This window comes from Oncorhynchus keta, chromosome 35, assembly GCF_023373465.1.
Source record: "Oncorhynchus keta strain PuntledgeMale-10-30-2019 chromosome 35, Oket_V2, whole genome shotgun sequence".
In the NCBI taxonomy this organism is placed as follows: domain Eukaryota; kingdom Metazoa; phylum Chordata; class Actinopteri; order Salmoniformes; family Salmonidae; genus Oncorhynchus; species Oncorhynchus keta.
The window spans coordinates 14,687,427-14,706,297 of record NC_068455.1 but is presented as its reverse complement, the minus strand read 5'-3'; the positions used below and the strand labels follow the sequence as shown (position 1 = coordinate 14,706,297).

The 18,871-nt window shown below is 47.5% G+C and overlaps 1 protein-coding gene and 1 long non-coding RNA gene across 3 annotated transcripts; both read left to right on the top strand.

Moving 5' to 3' along the window:
* Positions 1 to 345: 345 nt before the first annotated feature.
* LOC118375428 (cysteine-rich protein 1-like) lies at positions 346 to 11,796 on the top strand. Its single transcript, XM_052496617.1, has 5 exons — positions 346 to 562; positions 9,093 to 9,187; positions 9,733 to 9,790; positions 11,000 to 11,053; positions 11,502 to 11,796. Exons 1-4 carry the CDS (start codon positions 523 to 525, stop codon positions 11,041 to 11,043), a joined length of 237 nt encoding a protein of 78 aa, XP_052352577.1. The 5' UTR covers positions 346 to 522; the 3' UTR covers positions 11,044 to 11,053; positions 11,502 to 11,796.
* Positions 1,900 to 4,792, top strand: LOC118375429 (uncharacterized). Of its 2 annotated transcripts, none has more exons than XR_008092718.1 (3): positions 1,900 to 3,998; positions 4,065 to 4,162; positions 4,493 to 4,792. It is a non-coding gene; the product is annotated as an uncharacterized LOC118375429 (long non-coding RNA). The 2 variants fall into 2 exon arrangements; XR_008092719.1 differs by having other exon boundaries at positions 4,032 to 4,162.
* Positions 11,797 to 18,871: the final 7,075 nt, after the last annotated feature.

Sequence of the window (18,871 nt, the reverse complement as noted above, 5' to 3'; positions counted from 1 at the left end):
CGTATTTTGCGCTCTCTCTCTCTGTCTCTCTCTCTCTCTCTCTCTCTCTCTCTGTCTCTGTCTCTCTCTGTTACCCTCTCTGTCTCTCTCTCTCTCGCTCTCGCTCTCTCTCTCTCTCTCTCTCTTTCTTTCTCTCTCTCTCTCTCTCTCTCTCTATCCCTTTCTCTCTCTCTCTCTACATATATATATATATGTCACACACACACACACACACACACACACACACACACACACACACACACACACACACACACACACACACACACACACACACACACACACACACACACACACACACACACACACACACACACACACACACACACAGTCAAAGCCTCACCCTCTGTTCAGTTCTGCGGAGCGCAACTATTTCCTGAGCGGTATAAATACAAAGGCGCGCAAACATCTGCATTTCACAACGAGGCGTGGTTCAGAACAGGTGGGCTGTTGCTGCTGTATAACTGCTGTGAGCATTAATTCAACTAGGATACTTCTTTCTATCCCGGAGACCAACACATCACCATGCCGAAGTGCCCAAAATGCACAAAGGAAGTTTACTTCGGTAAGAAGTTATTATTATTCATTATTATTCATTATTTTTGCTAAACAGGGGTGCACTTATTTTAGTCAACATTTAGTCAACATTTGACGAAGCCTGCAGACAGTTCAATACAGTTTAGTTAACCAACGTGTCTGTAGCTGTAAAAAAAAAAAAAAAAAAAAGCTCTTGAGAGATTGTGAGAGAGGAGCAATGCTTCGCTTGAGCAATTTCCTGTTAGGAATTATAGAATGAACATGTCTGTGACTGCAGAATATTTTTGGCATGCAAACTTTTAGTAACTAGTTAGTAACAATTTTAGTAATACTAGCTGACTAATTGGTTATTGACTGCAATGTTTATTTGCCCTTCCCAAAAGAGGAAGACATAATTCTACAAAAATCTGATGCAGTGAATTTAATGGGAGTCTTTTCCCCCTCAACTCTGGAGATTTTCCAACAGTGATAACATCTTGACAACAGACTAGCTGTGGTTGTGCAGGTCCTGCTAAGTCAGTGACTTAGCATAGGGAGAGGGGATAGAATAACAAGGATAAAAGGCTACAGCGGGCATTAAGACATCCCAACACAATATCTCTCTCAGATTGTATTGGAACAGGACATCACTAGTTATATATCAGGTTTGAAATGGGAAATTCATACATGTTCAAGTTGGCAGTAACCATCTGTTTGAGTTGGAGCCCAACCATCTTATCCCTCAACAACTGATATAGTGAGGAAGTGTACTGACAAGCACAACACTGTGAGGAAGGTGACATCTCAGATGAGCACGGTGCAAACTTAGATTATTATGAGCAAGGCTAAGGAAGGAAAACGAGTGCCATCACATTACAACCACTGGTTCCGTCTTGTAAACTAATATTCCCAATGGAAAATATCGCTTTTGTACGTATTTTAAGTGACGTCTTAAATGAAAGATGAGAAGAAGAGGAAATAAATATTTCCAGAGTCTGTAATGGGTTGTTTTATCCGGTGAATCCCAAGAACCTTGGTCTCCCTCTGTCTGGAGGTTCATGGAGGGAGGAGCTGATTGGACGGACAGACCATGTTATGTGTCTTGATCCATTTAGCACATTTCCTTCACTTCAGTAGCTTAACAGAGTCAGTCTGTCATCGCTGGAGACACACAAAGCCATGATACATAGCACAAAGGCTCTCTCTCTCTCTCTGTCTCTCTCTCTACAGTAAGGTTGGCCTGTCAGTCAGATGAATTGACTGATATGGCTGGGGAGCCATACCACCCCCCCCTCTCTCTCTCTCTCTCTCTGTCTCTCTCTCTACAGTAAGGTTGGCCTGTCAGTCAGATGAATTGACTGATATGGCTGGGGAGCCATACCACCCCCCCCCCTCTCTCTTTCTCTCTCTGTCTCTCTCTCTACAGTAAGGTTGGCCTGTCAGTCAGATTAATTGACTCTGCTGGATGGGGAGCCATACCCCCCCTCTCTCTGCCTCTCTCTCTCTGCCTCTCTCTCTCTGCCTCTCTCAATTCAATTCATGGTGCTTTATTGTCATGGGAAACATGTGTTAACATTGCCAAAGCAAGTGAAGGAGATAATATACAAAAGTGAAATAAACAATTAAAATGTACAGTAAACATTAAACTCACAGAAGGTCCAAAATAATAATGATATTTCAAATGTCATATTATATCTATATACAGTGTTGTAACAATGTGCAAATGGTTAAAGTACAAAAGGGAAAATAAATAAACATAAATATGGGTTGTATTGACAATGGTGTTCGTTCTTTTCTTGTGGCAACAGGTCACAAATCTTGCTGCTGTGATGGCACATGGTGGTATTTCACCCAATAGATAGATAGATAGATAGATAGATAGATAGATAGATAGATACATAGATAGATAGATAGATAGATAGATAGATAGATAGATAGATAGATAGATAGATAGATAGATAGATAGATAGATAGATAGATAGATAGATAGGGAGTTTATCAAAATTGGGTTTGTTTTCGAATTCTTTGTGGGTCTGTGTAATCTGAGGGAAATATGTGTCTCTAATATGGTCAAACATTGGCAGGAGGTTAGGAAGTGCAGCTCAGTTTCCACCAAATGTTGTTTTCTCGTGATTTGGTTGGTTTGTGTTTGTGGGGTCTGTTTGTGAACAGAGTCTCTCTACCCACCTAACAACTCCCCCATCTCTCTCTCTCTCTCTCTGTCTCTCTCTACAGTAAGGTTGGCCTGTCAGTCAGAGGAAGTGACCCTGCTGGCTGGGGAGCCATACCTTCCTTCTGCAGATTATCTTTTCGTTTTATTAAATGAAAAAACAGTTCTGCGTCTCTCCGCAGCTCTTGAACAAAATGGCTCAGAGAAAAAGGGCATTGAAGCTGAGCTTCGTTGTTTTAGCTTGTAAGGTGTTATCAGTTTTCTCTTTCATACATCTATAAAATAGTTGTTTTCAGAAAGTATCTGTCATTGCTCAAGGGAGCAGCTATACTATCTTACATTATAGTAGACACTTTAATCGAGAGCAACTTAAAGTATCAACTAGGATTAAATGCTTTGCTCAAGGGCACATCGGCACATTTTTCACCTAGTTGGCTTGGGGATTTGAAGCAGCAACCTTTCGGTTCATTGCCCGACAATCGTAACCGCTAGTCAACCTGACGCTACTGCTCCTCTGTTCATCATATATGCATCGTCACTTTAACCATATCTACATGTATGTGCATTTTTTGCACTATTGGTTATAGTCTGTAAGTAAACATTTCACTGTTGTATTCGGCGCACGTGACAAATACACTTTGATTTGATTTGACACCCTATCTAGTTTGGGAATGTTTATGCAGCAACTCCATCTTCATGTAATAAGCTTTTCACAACCTGTTCCCCTGTCGGCCTGTTTTCCTACCTGACGAGCCCTATTTCCTGTTCCATACATATCATTTATCTCCCCATCTCCTCTCTTTCTAAACTGTCTTTAGCCTTGGTTGATGTTCTCTCTACCCAACTCATAGCTCCCCATCCCCCCTGTCTCTTTCTCTACTCACCCCATCTCTACTCTCCAGAGCTCTCACCTCCCTGCCTCTCTCTCCCAGGGGTGGCTGAGCTGTCAGATGGAAGCAATAGTTCTACTGATACTTATTAAGTCAATGACTGTCGGAGGAAAAGTACTGTCTGCTTCCAGAGAGAGGAGAGCAGGAAACAATCAAACGTACCCCCCTCCCTGTAACGACAGAGAGACAGACAGAGACAGACAGAGACGAGGAAGGGCACCAACCGTCACAGTGTGCAGAGATTTATCCAGGATCCATCTTAACTACGTGTTCCCTCAATACATTATCTTCATGGACCATTTAGATTCAGATCTGAGTCAATCCAGGGTTATTCAGGGTAGTTGGAGTGGTGTAAGAAGGGTTATTCAGGGTAGTTGGAGTGGTGTAAGAAGGTTTATTCAGGGTAGTTGGAGTGGTGTAAGAAGGTTTATTCAGGGTAGTTGGAGTGGTGTAAGAAGGGTTATTCAGGGTAGTTGGAGTGGTGTAAGAAGGGTTATTCAGGGTAGTTGGAGTGGTGTAAGAAGGGTTATTCAGGGTAGTTGGAGTGGTGTAAGAAGGGTTATTCAGGGTAGTTGGAGTGGTGTAAGAAGTGTTACTCAGGGTAGTTGGAGTGGTGTAAGAAGGGTTATTCAGGGTAGTTGGAGTGGTGTAAGAAGTGTTACTCAGGGTAGTTGGAGTGGTGTAAGAAGGGTTATTCGGGGTAGTTGGAGTGGTGTAAGAGGGGTTATTCAGGGTAGTTGGAGTGGTGTAAGAAGGGTTATTCAGGGTAGTTGGAGTGGTGTAAGAAGGGTTATTCGGGGTAGTTGGAGTGGTGTAAGAAGGGTTATTCAGGGTAGTTGGAGTGGTGTAAGAAGTGTTACTCAGGGTAGTTGGAGTTGTGTAAGAAGGGTTATTCGGGGTAGTTGGAGTGGTGTAAGAGGGGTTATTCAGGGTAGTTGGAGTGGTGTAAGAAGGGTTATTCAGGGTAGTTGGAGTGGTGTAAGAAGGGTTATTCAGGGTAGTTGGAGTGGTGTAAGAAGGGTTATTCGGGGTAGTTGGAGTGGTGTAAGAAGGGTTATTCAGGGTAGTTGGAGTGGTGTAAGAAGGGTTATTCATGGTAGTTGGTCTTACTCACACACACCCCCGTTACCGTAACCACACCCCAATTGCAGTAAACACACCCTAATTACAGTAAACACACCCCAGTAACAGTAGACACATCCCAATTAGAGTAGACACACCCCCCCCCCCCATTACATTAGACACACCCCAATCACGTTAGACACACCCCAATTACAGTAGACACATCAAGGGGACTGAAGGATCTGTGTCTGTATATAAACCTCATTCACACACCCACCTACAGACAGACAGATGGACAACAGAGTGCCTGAGGAATGAGCTGACCATTCATAACCAGTGGTGACAACAGAAGTGAAGGAATGTTGTTCGATGAATCACAATAGACCTTATTCACGTGTCGGCCATGATTGCTCCAGAGTAGGAATGAAAACCCCTGTGTGAATAAGGTCAATTACTGTAACCCAACAGTGTTGCCTCTGTTACCCTCTAACACTGTAAGTCAACCTAGAGCAGTTGAGACACAGCAGCACCATTATATTCTGTCCCAGGGTAGTGGAGAGGGACATCCTTTCTCTGTCTCCTCATCTTGTTAGTGGAAGTACAGTAATTACCAGAGGTGGGACCAAGTCATTGTTTTACAAGTCACAAGTAAGTCTCAAGTCTTAGCACTCAATGTCCCAAGTTAAGTCCCAAGTCAAGACAGGCAAGTCCGAGTCAAGTCCCAAGTCAAGACCGTCAAGTATCAAGTCAAGTCTCAAATCCTGAACTTTGAGTTTTGTGTCCTAAACAAGTCATAATGTGCTCTTCACCAAATGTAATACCATTTCATATTTTTAACAAGAGTAATAGTATATTGCATTTACGCAAATCATTAATGCTTTTAAAAATATCTATATATGTATCACTTTCCAAATAAATGTTATATTTCCATGGAAATACATGGATAGCCATGAGGAAGACCCCCCCAATAGTGATCGACTATCGAGGATCGCTGTGGGGCGCATTCGGCGATGTAGGCTCGTACACCATCGCCCAACCTTAACACACACACACACACACACACACACACACACACACACACACACACACACACACACACACACACACACACACACACAGTAGGCTGACGGTTACAGTAGGCTAACGTATGTCAATGGTTTTAGGAACAGCGGTAACATCAGGCAGGATTTAGGCTACTAACTGCCTAGCCAGTTGTAGCTCAATCTTGGGTGCAATGATCACATTCCCGCACTGACTGACTGTGTGGAGGTTCGTTGATTTAACGTTACGTTAGCCTACATGATACACTAGCAAAGTAATAAAATATATAGCTGTCGGCTATATTAGCCACGACTTACCGTTCTTTGTGCAGCTTCAAATGTCAAACAAAGTTGGAAACCTTCGTCTGTAATTTTCTTCCCGCATATTTTGTAAGTTGCAATCAATTTTTTTGTTGATACAGCGTCGCTCTTTATATCCGAAAATAATAATTTTGTGTATCATCTTTCCAAGGGCTCCATCTGAATTCAGCCGCGGACGTTCCTCTGCTCTGCCACGCTCAACTGTTTCTCAGCTGGCACAGATTGATTGGCTGCTGTCCGATTCAAACTGTAAATTATTAAATGAAGAGTTGATGCGCTGCACACTTTTTAATAGCATCATTTTTAATGTTTGGGCTTGGGGAGGGTATCAAGTCAGGTCGAGTCATAAGGCTCAAGTCCAAGTCAAGTCACGAGTCATTGGTGTTAAAGTCAAAGTCGAGTTGCAAGTCATCATATTTGTGACTCGAGTCTGGCTCGAGTCCAAGTCATGTGACTCGAGTCCACACCTCTGGTGAATACTGTGGCCCAGAGGGAGGCCAAACCTTGGACCTGGTTCCATTCCACCCAGCCTCTACAGAGCCAGCTGGAATGCTGTAGGACTGACTGACTGGAAGACTGACTGGAAGACTGACTGACTGCACTGAGACACTGATTGACTGACAGATTTTTTTATTTAACCTTTATTTAATTAGGCAAGTCAGTTAAGAACAAATTCTTATTTTCAATGACGGCCTAGGAACAATGGGTTAGCTGTTTTTTTCAGGGGCAGAACAACAGAGTTTTACCTTGTCAGCTCAGGGATTCAATCTAGCAACCTTGTGGTTACGTCCAACGCTCTAACCACTAGTCTACCTGCCGACCCAGTGGAATTTGATTGCTGACTGACTGACTGGCTGACTGGAAGACTGTTGGACTGGCTTACTGACTGACTGGCTGACTGACTGACCGACTGATTGTACTGAGACACTGGAAACAATAATCTGACAGCAGTTGCCAGAATGGATCCATACTCACACTAGGGGCTCGATTTAATCCGTAGCGCTGAAGAATTGTGCTACAGCTCCATAGAAAAGTAAAGGCAGATGTTCCTGCGTTCACAGACACTGGATAAACGGTACATGCGGCATATGTCGGTTCAATCTGGAAATAATCTTTACATTGAATTTGCGCTACAGTGCGGATCATCAGCGGATTGGATCGAGTCCTAAATCACTAAAGTGACAAATACATTTTGGGGGTTTCTGTACTTTACTTTACTATTTATATTTTTGACAACTTTTACTTTTACTCCACTACATTCCTAAAAAAGATAATGTACTTTCAACTCCATACATTTTTCCTGACTCCTAAAAGTACTTGTTACATTATGAATGCTTAGCAGGACAGGAAAATGGTCTAGTTCACGCACTTAAAGAGAAAACCCCTGGTCATCCCTATTGCAGCTGATCTGGAGGACTCACTAAACACAAATGCTTTGTTTGTAAATGATGTCTGAGTGTTGGAGTGTTCCCCAGGCTATCTGTAAATTTAAAAAACAAGAACATTGTGCCGTTTGGTTTGCTCAATATAATAGAATTGGAAACGATTTATACTTGTACTTTTACTTTTGATACTTAAGTATATTTCAAACCAAATACTTTTGGACTTTTACTCAACTAGAATTTTACTGGGTGACTTTCACTTTTACTTGAGTCATTTTCTATTAAGGTCTCTAACTTTTACTCAAATATGACAATTGGGTACTTTTTCCACCACTGACAAATAACTATTGATACATAGGCCTACTGTGCATGAACACAGTAATACAGTATAGGCAAATGCAATTCTACAATATGTAGAGATTTCAGAATCATTTACAGTAATTCCAAATGTGAAGTAAGAGTTCACATGAGGGATCTGTCATCTATTGGTTAAACACTTCCTTTAAGTTGTGTATTGAGTGAGACTTTAGCAGGACACTCGTTCTCGTGTGTTCTGAATTTTCTCTACTTTATTTATGACCAAAATGAATTAGAATGTCATTTTGCTTTCAGCACCTCCTGTCCTTATGTTTGAACTTTACAGCATTTGGCTCCATTCAGACACAGCAGATGCTTAGTTGGCCCTCTCTCCCATTGCATCATGGGATAGGTCTCAGCAGACAGCCCTCCGAGCTTGAACATTTCTGCTCATAAAACCCATAAAAAATACTCTCTTTATCAGGTTTTTATATTTGCAAGGGAGGAGGGGAAATAGGGAGGGAAGAGAGGACATATTCCTCAGGGAGTCTCCACTCTCTCTCTCCTCAGACACTCAGCCAAGCACCACACCCTCCCAATATTCTTGTGACTAAAGTGTTATCTGTGTGCTGGTCTAAACGAGGCCTGTAAACGTTAAATCATGGAGCTCACGTGCAGTATCCTCACCAGACTACAGTCTAACATCCAGACAGTATCCTCACCAGACTACAGTCTAACATCCAGACAGTATCCTCACCAGACTACAGTCTGACATCCAGACAGTATCCTCACCAGACTACAGTCTGACATCCAGACAGTATCCTCACCAGACTACAGTCTAACATCCAGACAGTATCCTCACCAGACTACAGTCTAACATCCAGACAGTATCCTCACCAGACTACAGTCTGACATCCAGACAGTATCGTCACCAGACTACAGTCTGACATCCAGACAGTATCCTCACCAGACTACAGTCTGACATCCAGACAGTATCCTCACCAGACTACAGTCTGACATCCAGACAGTATCCTCACCAGACTACAGTCTGACATCCAGACAGTATCCTCACCAGACTACAGTCTAACATCCAGACAGTATCCTCACCAGACTACAGTCTGACATCCAGACAGTATCCTCACCAGACTACAGTCTGACATCCAGACAGTATCCTCACCAGACTACAGTCTGACATCCAGACAGTATCGTCACCAGACTACAGTCTGACATCCAGACAGTATCCTCACCAGACTACAGTCTGACATCCAGACAGTATCCTCACCAGACTACAGTCTGACATCCAGACAGTATCGTTAACAGACTACAGTGCCCTTCTCGGGGTGGTGTGGGGAGATGTCATTGTGAGTGGGCCATTGTCCATTAACTAAATGTGTCCTTTTATCTCTTTGTCTCACAGCGGAGAGAGTGACATCACTGGGGAAAGACTGGCACAGACCCTGTCTGAAGTGTGAGAAGTGTAACAAGACGCTGTCGGCCGGATCACACGCAGAGGTCAGCCGAAACACACACACACATGCGCACACACACACACACACACACACACACACACACACACACACACACACACACACACACACACACACACACACACACACACACACACACACACACACACACACACACACACACACACACACACACACACAACACACAATTAATTATTATTTGAGAAATATTTTAAGGAAAGAATTAAGGATATTGGAATCATTTATTTATGATATGTGTGTGTTCTCTTGTCATAGATCGTATTGTTCATAAACTACAATTAAGCCCACATTCTGGTCCATTAATCTTTCATGATTTTGTTTGGCTTTTCATCTGAATACATTCACATGCTGGTATTTTCAGTCAGCCAGGCTGGTACTAATACAGCCTGTACACTCTCTCTCTCTCTCTCTCTCTCTCTCTCTCTCTCTCTCTCTCTCTCTCTCTCTCTCTCTCTCTCTCTCTCTCTCTCTCTCTCTCTCTCTCTCTCTCTCTCTCTCTCTGTCTCTCTATCTTTCTCTCTCTGTCTCTCTCTCTCTCCCTCTCTCTAGCACGATGGCAAGCCTTACTGTAACAGCCCCTGCTACTCTGCACTGTTTGGGCCTAAAGGTGAGTTCCTATTTACAATGATCCTACAGTAGAGGTGAAAGGTGCCTTAACAGTCTATCTTGATGAGGATATCATAATTGAGAGACCCTATTATCGTAAACCATATTACCTAGGGTTGTTATATGTTTTTGGTTGAAAGTACATGTCAATGTAAGAAGGTAACAGTTGATATATAAGTTGAGTTCATTGATATGGGAGCCGTGTGTATATATACGTACCCTGATAAAGCTCCACTCTGTAATCTTTGGGAGGAGAACCTCACTATCGGGTATTCCTGACCATAACATCCTGTATGGAAAGTCTTGTTCATTGTGAACCTCAGTGGGTAAGGTTCACGCTTCCACAAAGAACATTGGGGTCATTAACATCTTATCAATCAATATATTTTATATTTTATCTACTGATAACCTAGAAACTCTCTCCTCAAAATACAGTCACTGTGTCTGAAAAGTGGGCTAGTCGAACCCCTTACATTGACAGATATCCTGAACGTGAGAAATAGTTGGAATGTTCTGCTGGAATTGGAACAGCGGTAGTCATAGCAATGGTCATGTTGGTTCCGTGTGGTGGTTCTAGAAGAGCTGTTGTGGAAAGGGGTCAGGGACCACAGGAGTTTCCATGATTGTGGTTCCGCTGTTCCACTGCCACCTGAAACATAATCCCAGAATGTTTTGTCGACGTACAGTATGCAGTCCCCTGACCCAACACTATCTTTCTTTCTCGCTGTCTTTCTCTCTCTCACTCACTGTCGCTCTCTCTCTGTCTCTTCCCTCTCCCCCTCTCTCTCTTTCTCTGACTCTCTCCCTCTCGCTCTTTCTCTCTGTCTCTCTCCCTCTCGCTCTTTCTCACTGTCTCTCTACCTCTCGCTCTTTCTCACTGTCTCTCTACCTCTCGCTCTTTCTCACTGTCTCTCTCCCTCTCTCTCTTTCTCTCTGTCTCTCTCCCTCTCGCTCTTTCTCACTGTCTCTCTCCCTCTCTCTCTTTCTCTCTGTCTCTCTCCCTCTCTCTCCCTCTCGCTCTTTCTCTCTGTCTCTCTCCCTCTCTCTCTTTCTCTGACTCTCTCCCTCTCGCTCTTTCTCACTGTCTCTCTACCTCTCGCTCTTTCTCACTGTCTCTCTCACTCTCTCTCTTTCTCTCTGTCTCTCTCCCTCTCTCTCCCTCTCGCTCTTTCTCTCTGTCTCTCATGCTCTCTTTTTCTCTCCCCCAAAGGATTTGGACGTGGGGGAGCTGAAAGCCACACATTCACTAAGTAGACCAACTCAGGTACAGTACAGACCATTCAGTGTACTCCTTCAAATATAGACCAACAGCGTTCATTTAAGTCACATTCAACTAGATCTCAATGATAATAAGATATTTGTCCTGTTACACACAACTGTGTTTCTTGCACATCCCAACTCCTCCTGAGACACCTGCAGGGTGACCATATTCCAGCACCACCAGAGAAATGAGGGTTAAGAGCCTTGCTCAAGGGTACAGCGACAGATGTTTCACCTTGTAAGGTTCGGTACTTGAACCAGTGAACTTTTGATTTCTTTCCAAAACGCTCTAACCTCGAGGCTACCTGCCACACCAGAATCAAAGCAAATATATGGAGAGAAATATACACCTTCACCACCAATCTCACAACCTTACAAACGCTACAAACATGAAAGATTGTTGTTTCGTTATACAAAATACAAATCTAACATGTTTTCTCCTTTGTTTACAGGTTCATCCACCACACCAAATGGGTTTCAAGAAGAAGGCAACTCAGCGTTCTATACCATCCTCCATACTATGCTAAACAAAAACAAACAACCAAAAAGGCTCCTTTTTGGAACCAGCGTTTTGTGTTATTTTCTGTCTTTGTGTTGTCTAGAGGAATCAGTCTTAATACACATTTTAATTGGCTATAGTGAGATGTTTACTATAGTCCTGATAGTGGATCGGGGGGTTATACAATATCCTCTCTGTTCCGGTACATGTTTTTAAAATTGTAATTAAACAGTCTTTTTCAAAATGTTTTTCTCTCTTATTCATTCATTCCTCATTGGCTTACTCAGATCAGTATTGTTTTTATATTACGTCTCATTTAGACGTTTCCTCATTAATACACTTGACAGATACATACAGAGCAATATGACACTATGTCATACTTGTCATACTGTCCTACTTGCTACAATCTATGGAAACTTGGACATGTCCACTATGTCCACTATGCCCACTATGTCCACTATGTCCACTATGCCCACTATGCCCACTGTGCCCACTATGTCCACTATGTCCACTGTGCCCACTATGCCCACTATGCCCACTATGTCCACTATGTCCACTATGTCCACTATGTCCACTATGTCCACTGTGCCCACTATGTCCACTATGTCCACTATGCCCACTATGCCCACTGTGCCCACTATGTCCACTATGTCCACTGTGCCCACTATGCCCACTATGCCCACTATGTCCACTATGCCCACTATGCCCACTATGTCCACTGTGCCCACTATGTCCACTATGCCCACTATGTCCACTATGCCCACTATGTCCACTATGCCCACTATGTCCACTGTGCCCACTATGTCCACTATGCCCACTATGTCCATTATGTCCACTATGTCCACTATGTCCACTGTGCCCACTATGTCCACTATGTCCATTATGTCCACTATGCCCACTATGTCCACTGTACCCACTATGTCCACTATGCCCACTATGCCCACTATGTCCACTATGCCCACTATGTCCACTGTGCCCACTATGTCCACTATGCCCACTATGTCCATTATGTCCACTATGTCCACTATATCCACTGTGCCCACTATGTCCATTATGTCCACTATGTCCACTGTGCCCACTATGTCCACTATGCCCACTATGTCCATTATGTTCACTATGCCCACTATGTCCACTGTGCCCACTATGTCCACTATGCCCACTATGTCCATTATGTCCACTATGTCCACTATGTCCACTGTGCCCACTATGCCCACTATGTCCACTATGCCCACTATGTCCATTATGTCCACTATGTCCACGATGCCCACTATATCCATTATGTCCACTATGCGCACTATGCGCACTATGCCCACTATGCCCACTATGCCCACTATGTCCACTATGCCCACTATGTCCATTATGTCCACTATGCCCACTATGCCCACTATGTCCATTATGTCCACTATGCGCACTATGCCCACTATGCCCACTATGCCCACTATGTCCACTATGCCCACTATGTCCATTATGTCCACTATGCCCACTATGCCCACTATGTCCATTATGTCCACTATGCGCACTATGCCCACTATGTCCACTGTGCCCACTATGTCCACTGTGCCCACTATGTCCACTATGCCCACTATGTCCACTATGCCCACTATGTCCACTATGTCCATTATGTCCACTATGCCCACTATGTCCACTATGTCCATTATGTCCACTATGTCCACTATGCCCACTATGTCCATTATGTCCACTATGCCCACTATGCCCACTATGTCCATTATGTCCACTATGCCCACTATGTCCACTATGCCCACTATGCCCACTATGTCCACTGTGTCCACTGTGTCCACTATTTCCACTGTGTTCACTATTTCCACAGTGTCCATATCTGCAAGAAGAAAAACAGAACACATCACATTGGCATCAGGCCAGCCATAGATAATACTTATTGTCCACATTCCTTGGCAGTTGGCACAATCACTAACTCAATCAGTAATCTAATTCGATTAGGATCTGGACACAGAACTATGTATGTGAGCAGGAATAGAACGCTTTCCTTCAACATTACAGTAAATACATGGGTAATCTACCTTGGCCAGAAGGGAAGTCCAGAAGGGAAGTCCAGAAGGACAGGCCAGAAGGGAAGTCCAGAAGGGAAAGCCAGAAGGGAAAGCCAGTGGGCAGGGAAGAAGGGAAGTCCAGAAGGGCAGGCCAGAAGGGAAGTCCAAAAGGGCAGGGAAGAAGGGAAGTCCAGAAGGGAAAGCCAGAAGGGAAAGCCAGAAGGACAGGCCAGAAGGGAAGTCCAGAAGGGAAGTCCAGAAGGGAAGTTCAGAAGGAAATGCCAGAAGGGAAGTCCAGAAGGGAAGTCCAGAAGGGCAGGACAAAATGGGAAGTCCAGAAGGAAAAGCCAGAATGGAAGTCCAGAAGGGAAGTCCAGAAGGACAGGCCAGAAGGACAGGCCAGAAGGGAAGTCAAGAAGGGAAAGCCAGACGGGAAAGCCAGAGGGCAGGGAAGAAGGGAAGTCCAGAAGGGCAGGCCAGAAGGGAAGTCCAAAAGGGCAGGGAAGAAGGGAAGTCCAGAAGGGAAAGCCAGAAGGGAAAGCCAGAAGGACAGGCCAGCAGGGAAGTCCAGAACGGCAGGCCAGAAGGGCAGGCCAGAAGGACAGGCCAGAAGGGAAGTCCAGAAGGGAAAGCCAGAAGGGAAAGCCAGAAGGGAAAGCCAGAGGGCAGGGAAGAAGGGAAGTCCAAAATGGCAGGCCAGAAGGGAAGTCCAGAACGGCAGGCCAGCAGGGCAGGCCAGAAGGACAGGCCAGAAGGACAGGCCAGAACGGCAGGCCAGAAGGGCAGGCCAGAAGGACAGGCCAGAAGGGAAGTCCAGAAGGGAAAGCCAGAAGGGAAAGCCAGAGGGCAGGCCAGAAGGGAAGTCCAGAAGGGCAGGCCAGAAGGACAGGTCAGGAGGGCAGGCCAGAAGGACAGGCCAGAAGGGCAGGCCAGAAGGGAAGTCCAGAAGGAAAAGCCAGATGGGAAGTCCAGAAGGGAAGTCCAGAAGGACAGGCCAGAAGGACATGCCAGAAGGGAAGTCCAGAAGGGAAAGCCAGAAGGGAAAGCCAGAAGGACAGGCCAGAAGGGAAGTCCAGAAGGGCAGGCCAGAAGGACAGGCCAGAAGGGCAGGCCAGAAGGACAGGCCAGAAGGGAAGTCCAGAAGGGAAAGCCAGAAGGGAAAGCCAGAGGGCAGGCCAGAAGGGAAGTCCAGAAGGGCAGGGAAGAAGGGAAGTCCAGAAGGGCAGGCCAGAAGGGAAGTCCAGAAGGGCAGGCCAGAAGGGAAGTCCAGAAGGGCAGGCCAGAAGGGAAGTCCAGAAGGAAATGCCAGAAGGGAAGTCCAGAAGAGAAAGCCAGAAGGGAAGTCCAGAAGGGAAGTCCAGAAGGGCAGGCCAGAAGGGAAGTCCAGAAGGAAATGCCAGAAGGGAAGTCCAGAAGGGAAGTCCAGAAGGGAAGTCCAGAAGGAAAAGCCAGAAGGGAAGTCCAGAACGGCAGGCCAGAAGGGCAGGCCAGAAGGACAGGCCAGAAGGGAAGTCCAGAAGGGAAAGCCAGAAGGGAAAGCCAGAGGGCAGGCCAGAAGGGAAGTCCAGAAGGGCAGGCCAGAAGGACAGGTCAGGAGGGCAGGCCAGAAGGACAGGCCAGAAGGGCAGGCCAGAAGGAAAAGCCAGAAGGGAAGTCCAGAAGGGAAGTCCAGAAGGGAAGTCCAGAAGGACAGGCCAGAAGGGAAGTCCAGAAGGGAAAGCCAGAAGGGAAAGCCAGAAGGACAGGCCAGAAGGGAAGTCCAGAAGGGCAGGCCAGAAGGACAGGCCAGAAGGGCAGGCCAGAAGGACAGGCCAGAAGGGAAGTCCAGAAGGGAAAGCCAGAAGGGAAAGCCAGAGGGCAGGCCAGAAGGGCAGGACAAAATGGGAAGTCCAGAAGGAAAAGCCAGAATGGAAGTCCAGAAGGAAGTCCAGAAGGACAGGCCAGAAGGACAGGCCAGAAGGGAAGTCAAGAAGGGAAAGCCAGACGGGAAAGCCAGAGGGCAGGGAAGAAGGGAAGTCCAGAAGGGCAGGCCAGAAGGGAAGTCCAAAAGGGCAGGGAAGAAGGGAAGTCCAGAAGGGAAAGCCAGAAGGGAAAGCCAGAAGGACAGGCCAGCAGGGAAGTCCAGAACGGCAGGCCAGAAGGGCAGGCCAGAAGGACAGGCCAGAAGGGAAGTCCAGAAGGGAAAGCCAGAAGGGAAAGCCAGAAGGGAAAGCCAGAGGGCAGGGAAAGAAGGGAAGTCCAAAATGGCAGGCCAGAAGGGAAGTCCAGAACGGCAGGCCAGAAGGGCAGGCCAGAAGGACAGGCCAGAAGGACAGGCCAGAACGGCAGGCCAGAAGGGCAGGCCAGAAGGACAGGCCAGAAGGGAAGTCCAGAAGGGAAAGCCAGAAGGGAAAGCCAGAGGGCAGGCCAGAAGGGAAGTCCAGAAGGGCAGGCCAGAAGGACAGGTCAGGAGGGCAGGCCAGAAGGACAGGCCAGAAGGGCAGGCCAGAAGGGAAGTCCAGAAGGAAAAGCCAGAAGGGAAGTCCAGAAGGGAAGTCCAGAAGGACAGGCCAGAAGGACAGGCCAGAAGGGAAGTCCAGAAGGGAAAGCCAGAAGGGAAAGCCAGAAGGACAGGCCAGAAGGGAAGTCCAGAAGGGCAGGCCAGAAGGACAGGCCAGAAGGGCAGGCCAGAAGGACAGGACAGAAGGGAAGTCCAGAAGGGAAAGCCAGAAGGGAAAGCCAGAGGGCAGGCCAGAAGGGAAGTCCAGAAGGGCAGGGAAGAAGGGAAGTCCAGAAGGGCAGGCCAGAAGGGAAGTCCAGAAGGGCAGGCCAGAAGGGAAGTCCAGAAGGGCAGGCCAGAAGGGAAGTCCAGAAGGAAATGCCAGAAGGGAAGTCCAGAAGGGAAAGCCAGAAGGGAAATCCAGAAGGGAAGTCCAGAAGGGCAGGCCAGAAGGGAAGTCCAGAAGGAAATGCCAGAAGGGAAGTCCAGAAGGGAAGTCCAGAAGGGAAGTCCAGAAGGAAAAGCCAGAAGGGAAGTCCAGAACGGCAGGCCAGAAGGGCAGGCCAGAAGGACAGGCCAGAAGGGAAGTCCAGAAGGGAAAGCCAGAAGGGAAAGCCAGAGGGCAGGCCAGAAGGGAAGTCCAGAAGGGCAGGCCAGAAGGACAGGTCAGGAGGGCAGGCCAGAAGGACAGGCCAGAAGGGCAGGCCAGAAGGAAAAGCCAGAAGGGAAGTCCAGAAGGGAAGTCCAGAAGGGAAGTCCAGAAGGACAGGCCAGAAGGGAAGTCCAGAAGGGAAAGCCAGAAGGGAAAGCCAGAAGGACAGGCCAGAAGGGAAGTCCAGAAGGGCAGGCCAGAAGGACAGGCCAGAAGGGCAGGCCAGAAGGACAGGCCAGAAGGGAAGTCCAGAAGGGAAAGCCAGAAGGGAAAGCCAGAGGGCAGGCCAGAAGGGAAGTCCAGAAGGGCAGGGAAGAAGGGAAGTCCAGAAGGGCAGGCCAGAAGGGAAGTCCAGAAGGGAAGTCCAGAAGGAAAAGCCAGAAGGGAAGTCCAGAACGGCAGGCCAGAAGGGCAGGCCAGAAGGACAGGCCAGAAGGGAAGTCCAGAAGGGAAAGCCAGAAGGGAAAGCCAGAGGGCAGGCCAGAAGGGAAGTCCAGAAGGGCAGGCCAGAAGGACAGGTCAGGAGGGCAGGCCAGAAGGACAGGCCAGAAGGGCAGGCCAGAAGGAAAAGCCAGAAGGGAAGTCCAGAAGGGAAGTCCAGAAGGGAAGTCCAGAAGGACAGGCCAGAAGGGAAGTCCAGAAGGGAAAGCCAGAAGGGAAAGCCAGAAGGACAGGCCAGAAGGGAAGTCCAGAAGGGCAGGCCAGAAGGACAGGCCAGAAGGGCAGGCCAGAAGGACAGGCCAGAAGGGAAGTCCAGAAGGGAAAGCCAGAAGGGAAAGCCAGAGGGCAGGCCAGAAGGGCAGGACAAAATGGGAAGTCCAGAAGGAAAAGCCAGAATGGAAGTCCAGAAGGGAAGTCCAGAAGGACAGGCCAGAAGGACAGGCCAGAAGGGAAGTCAAGAAGGGAAAGCCAGACGGGAAAGCCAGAGGGCAGGGAAGAAGGGAAGTCAAGAAGGGCAGGCCAGAAGGGAAGTCCAAAAGGGCAGGGAAGAAGGGAAGTCCAGAAGGGAAAGCCAGAAGGGAAAGCCAGAAGGACAGGCCAGCAGGGAAGTCCAGAACGGCAGGCCAGAAGGGCAGGCCAGAAGGACAGGCCAGAAGGGAAGTCCAGAAGGGAAAGCCAGAAGGGAAAGCCAGAAGGGAAAGCCAGAGGGCAGGGAAAGAAGGGAAGTCCAAAATGGCAGGCCAGAAGGGAAGTCCAGAACGGCAGGCCAGAAGGGCAGGCCAGAAGGACAGGCCAGAAGGACAGGCCAGAACGGCAGGCCAGAAGGGCAGGCCAGAAGGACAGGCCAGAAGGGAAGTCCAGAAGGGAAAGCCAGAAGGGAAAGCCAGAGGGCAGGCCAGAAGGGAAGTCCAGAAGGGCAGGCCAGAAGGACAGGTCAGGAGGGCAGGCCAGAAGGACAGGCCAGAAGGGCAGGCCAGAAGGGAAGTCCAGAAGGAAAAGCCAGAAGGGAAGTCCAGAAGGGAAGTCCAGAAGGACAGGCCAGAAGGACATGCCAGAAGGGAAGTCCAGAAGGGAAGTCCAGAAGGGAAAGCCAGAAGGACAGGCCAGAAGGGAAGTCCAGAAGGGCAGGCCAGAAGGACAGGCCAGAAGGGCAGGCCAGAAGGACAGGCCAGAAGGGAAGTCCAGAAGGGAAAGCCAGAAGGGAAAGCCAGAGGGCAGGCCAGAAGGGAAGTCCAGAAGGGCAGGGCAGAAGGGAAGTCCAGAAGGGCAGGCCAGAAGGGAAGTCCAGAAGGGCAGGCCAGAAGGGAAGTACAGAAGGGCAGGCCAGAAGGGAAGTCCAGAAGGAAATGCCAGAAGGGAAGTCCAGAAGGGAAAGCCAGAAGGGAAGTCCAGAAGGGAAGTCCAGAAGGGCAGGCCAGAAGGGAAGTCCAGAAGGAAATGCCAGAAGGGAAGTCCAGAAGGGAAGTCCAGAAGGGAAGTCCAGAAGGAAAAGCCAGAAGGGAAGTCCAGAAGGGAAGTCCAGAAGGACAGGCCACAAGGACAGGCCAGAAGGGAATTCCAGAAGGGAAAGCCAGAAGGGAAAGCCAGAGGGCAGGCCAGAAGGGAAGTCCAGAAGGGCAGGCCAGAAGGACAGGTCAGGAGGGCAGGCCAGAAGGACAGGCCAGAAGGGCAGGCCAGAAGGAAAAGCCAGAAGGGAAGTCCAGAAGGGAAGTCCAGAAGGGAAGTCCAGAAGGACAGGCCAG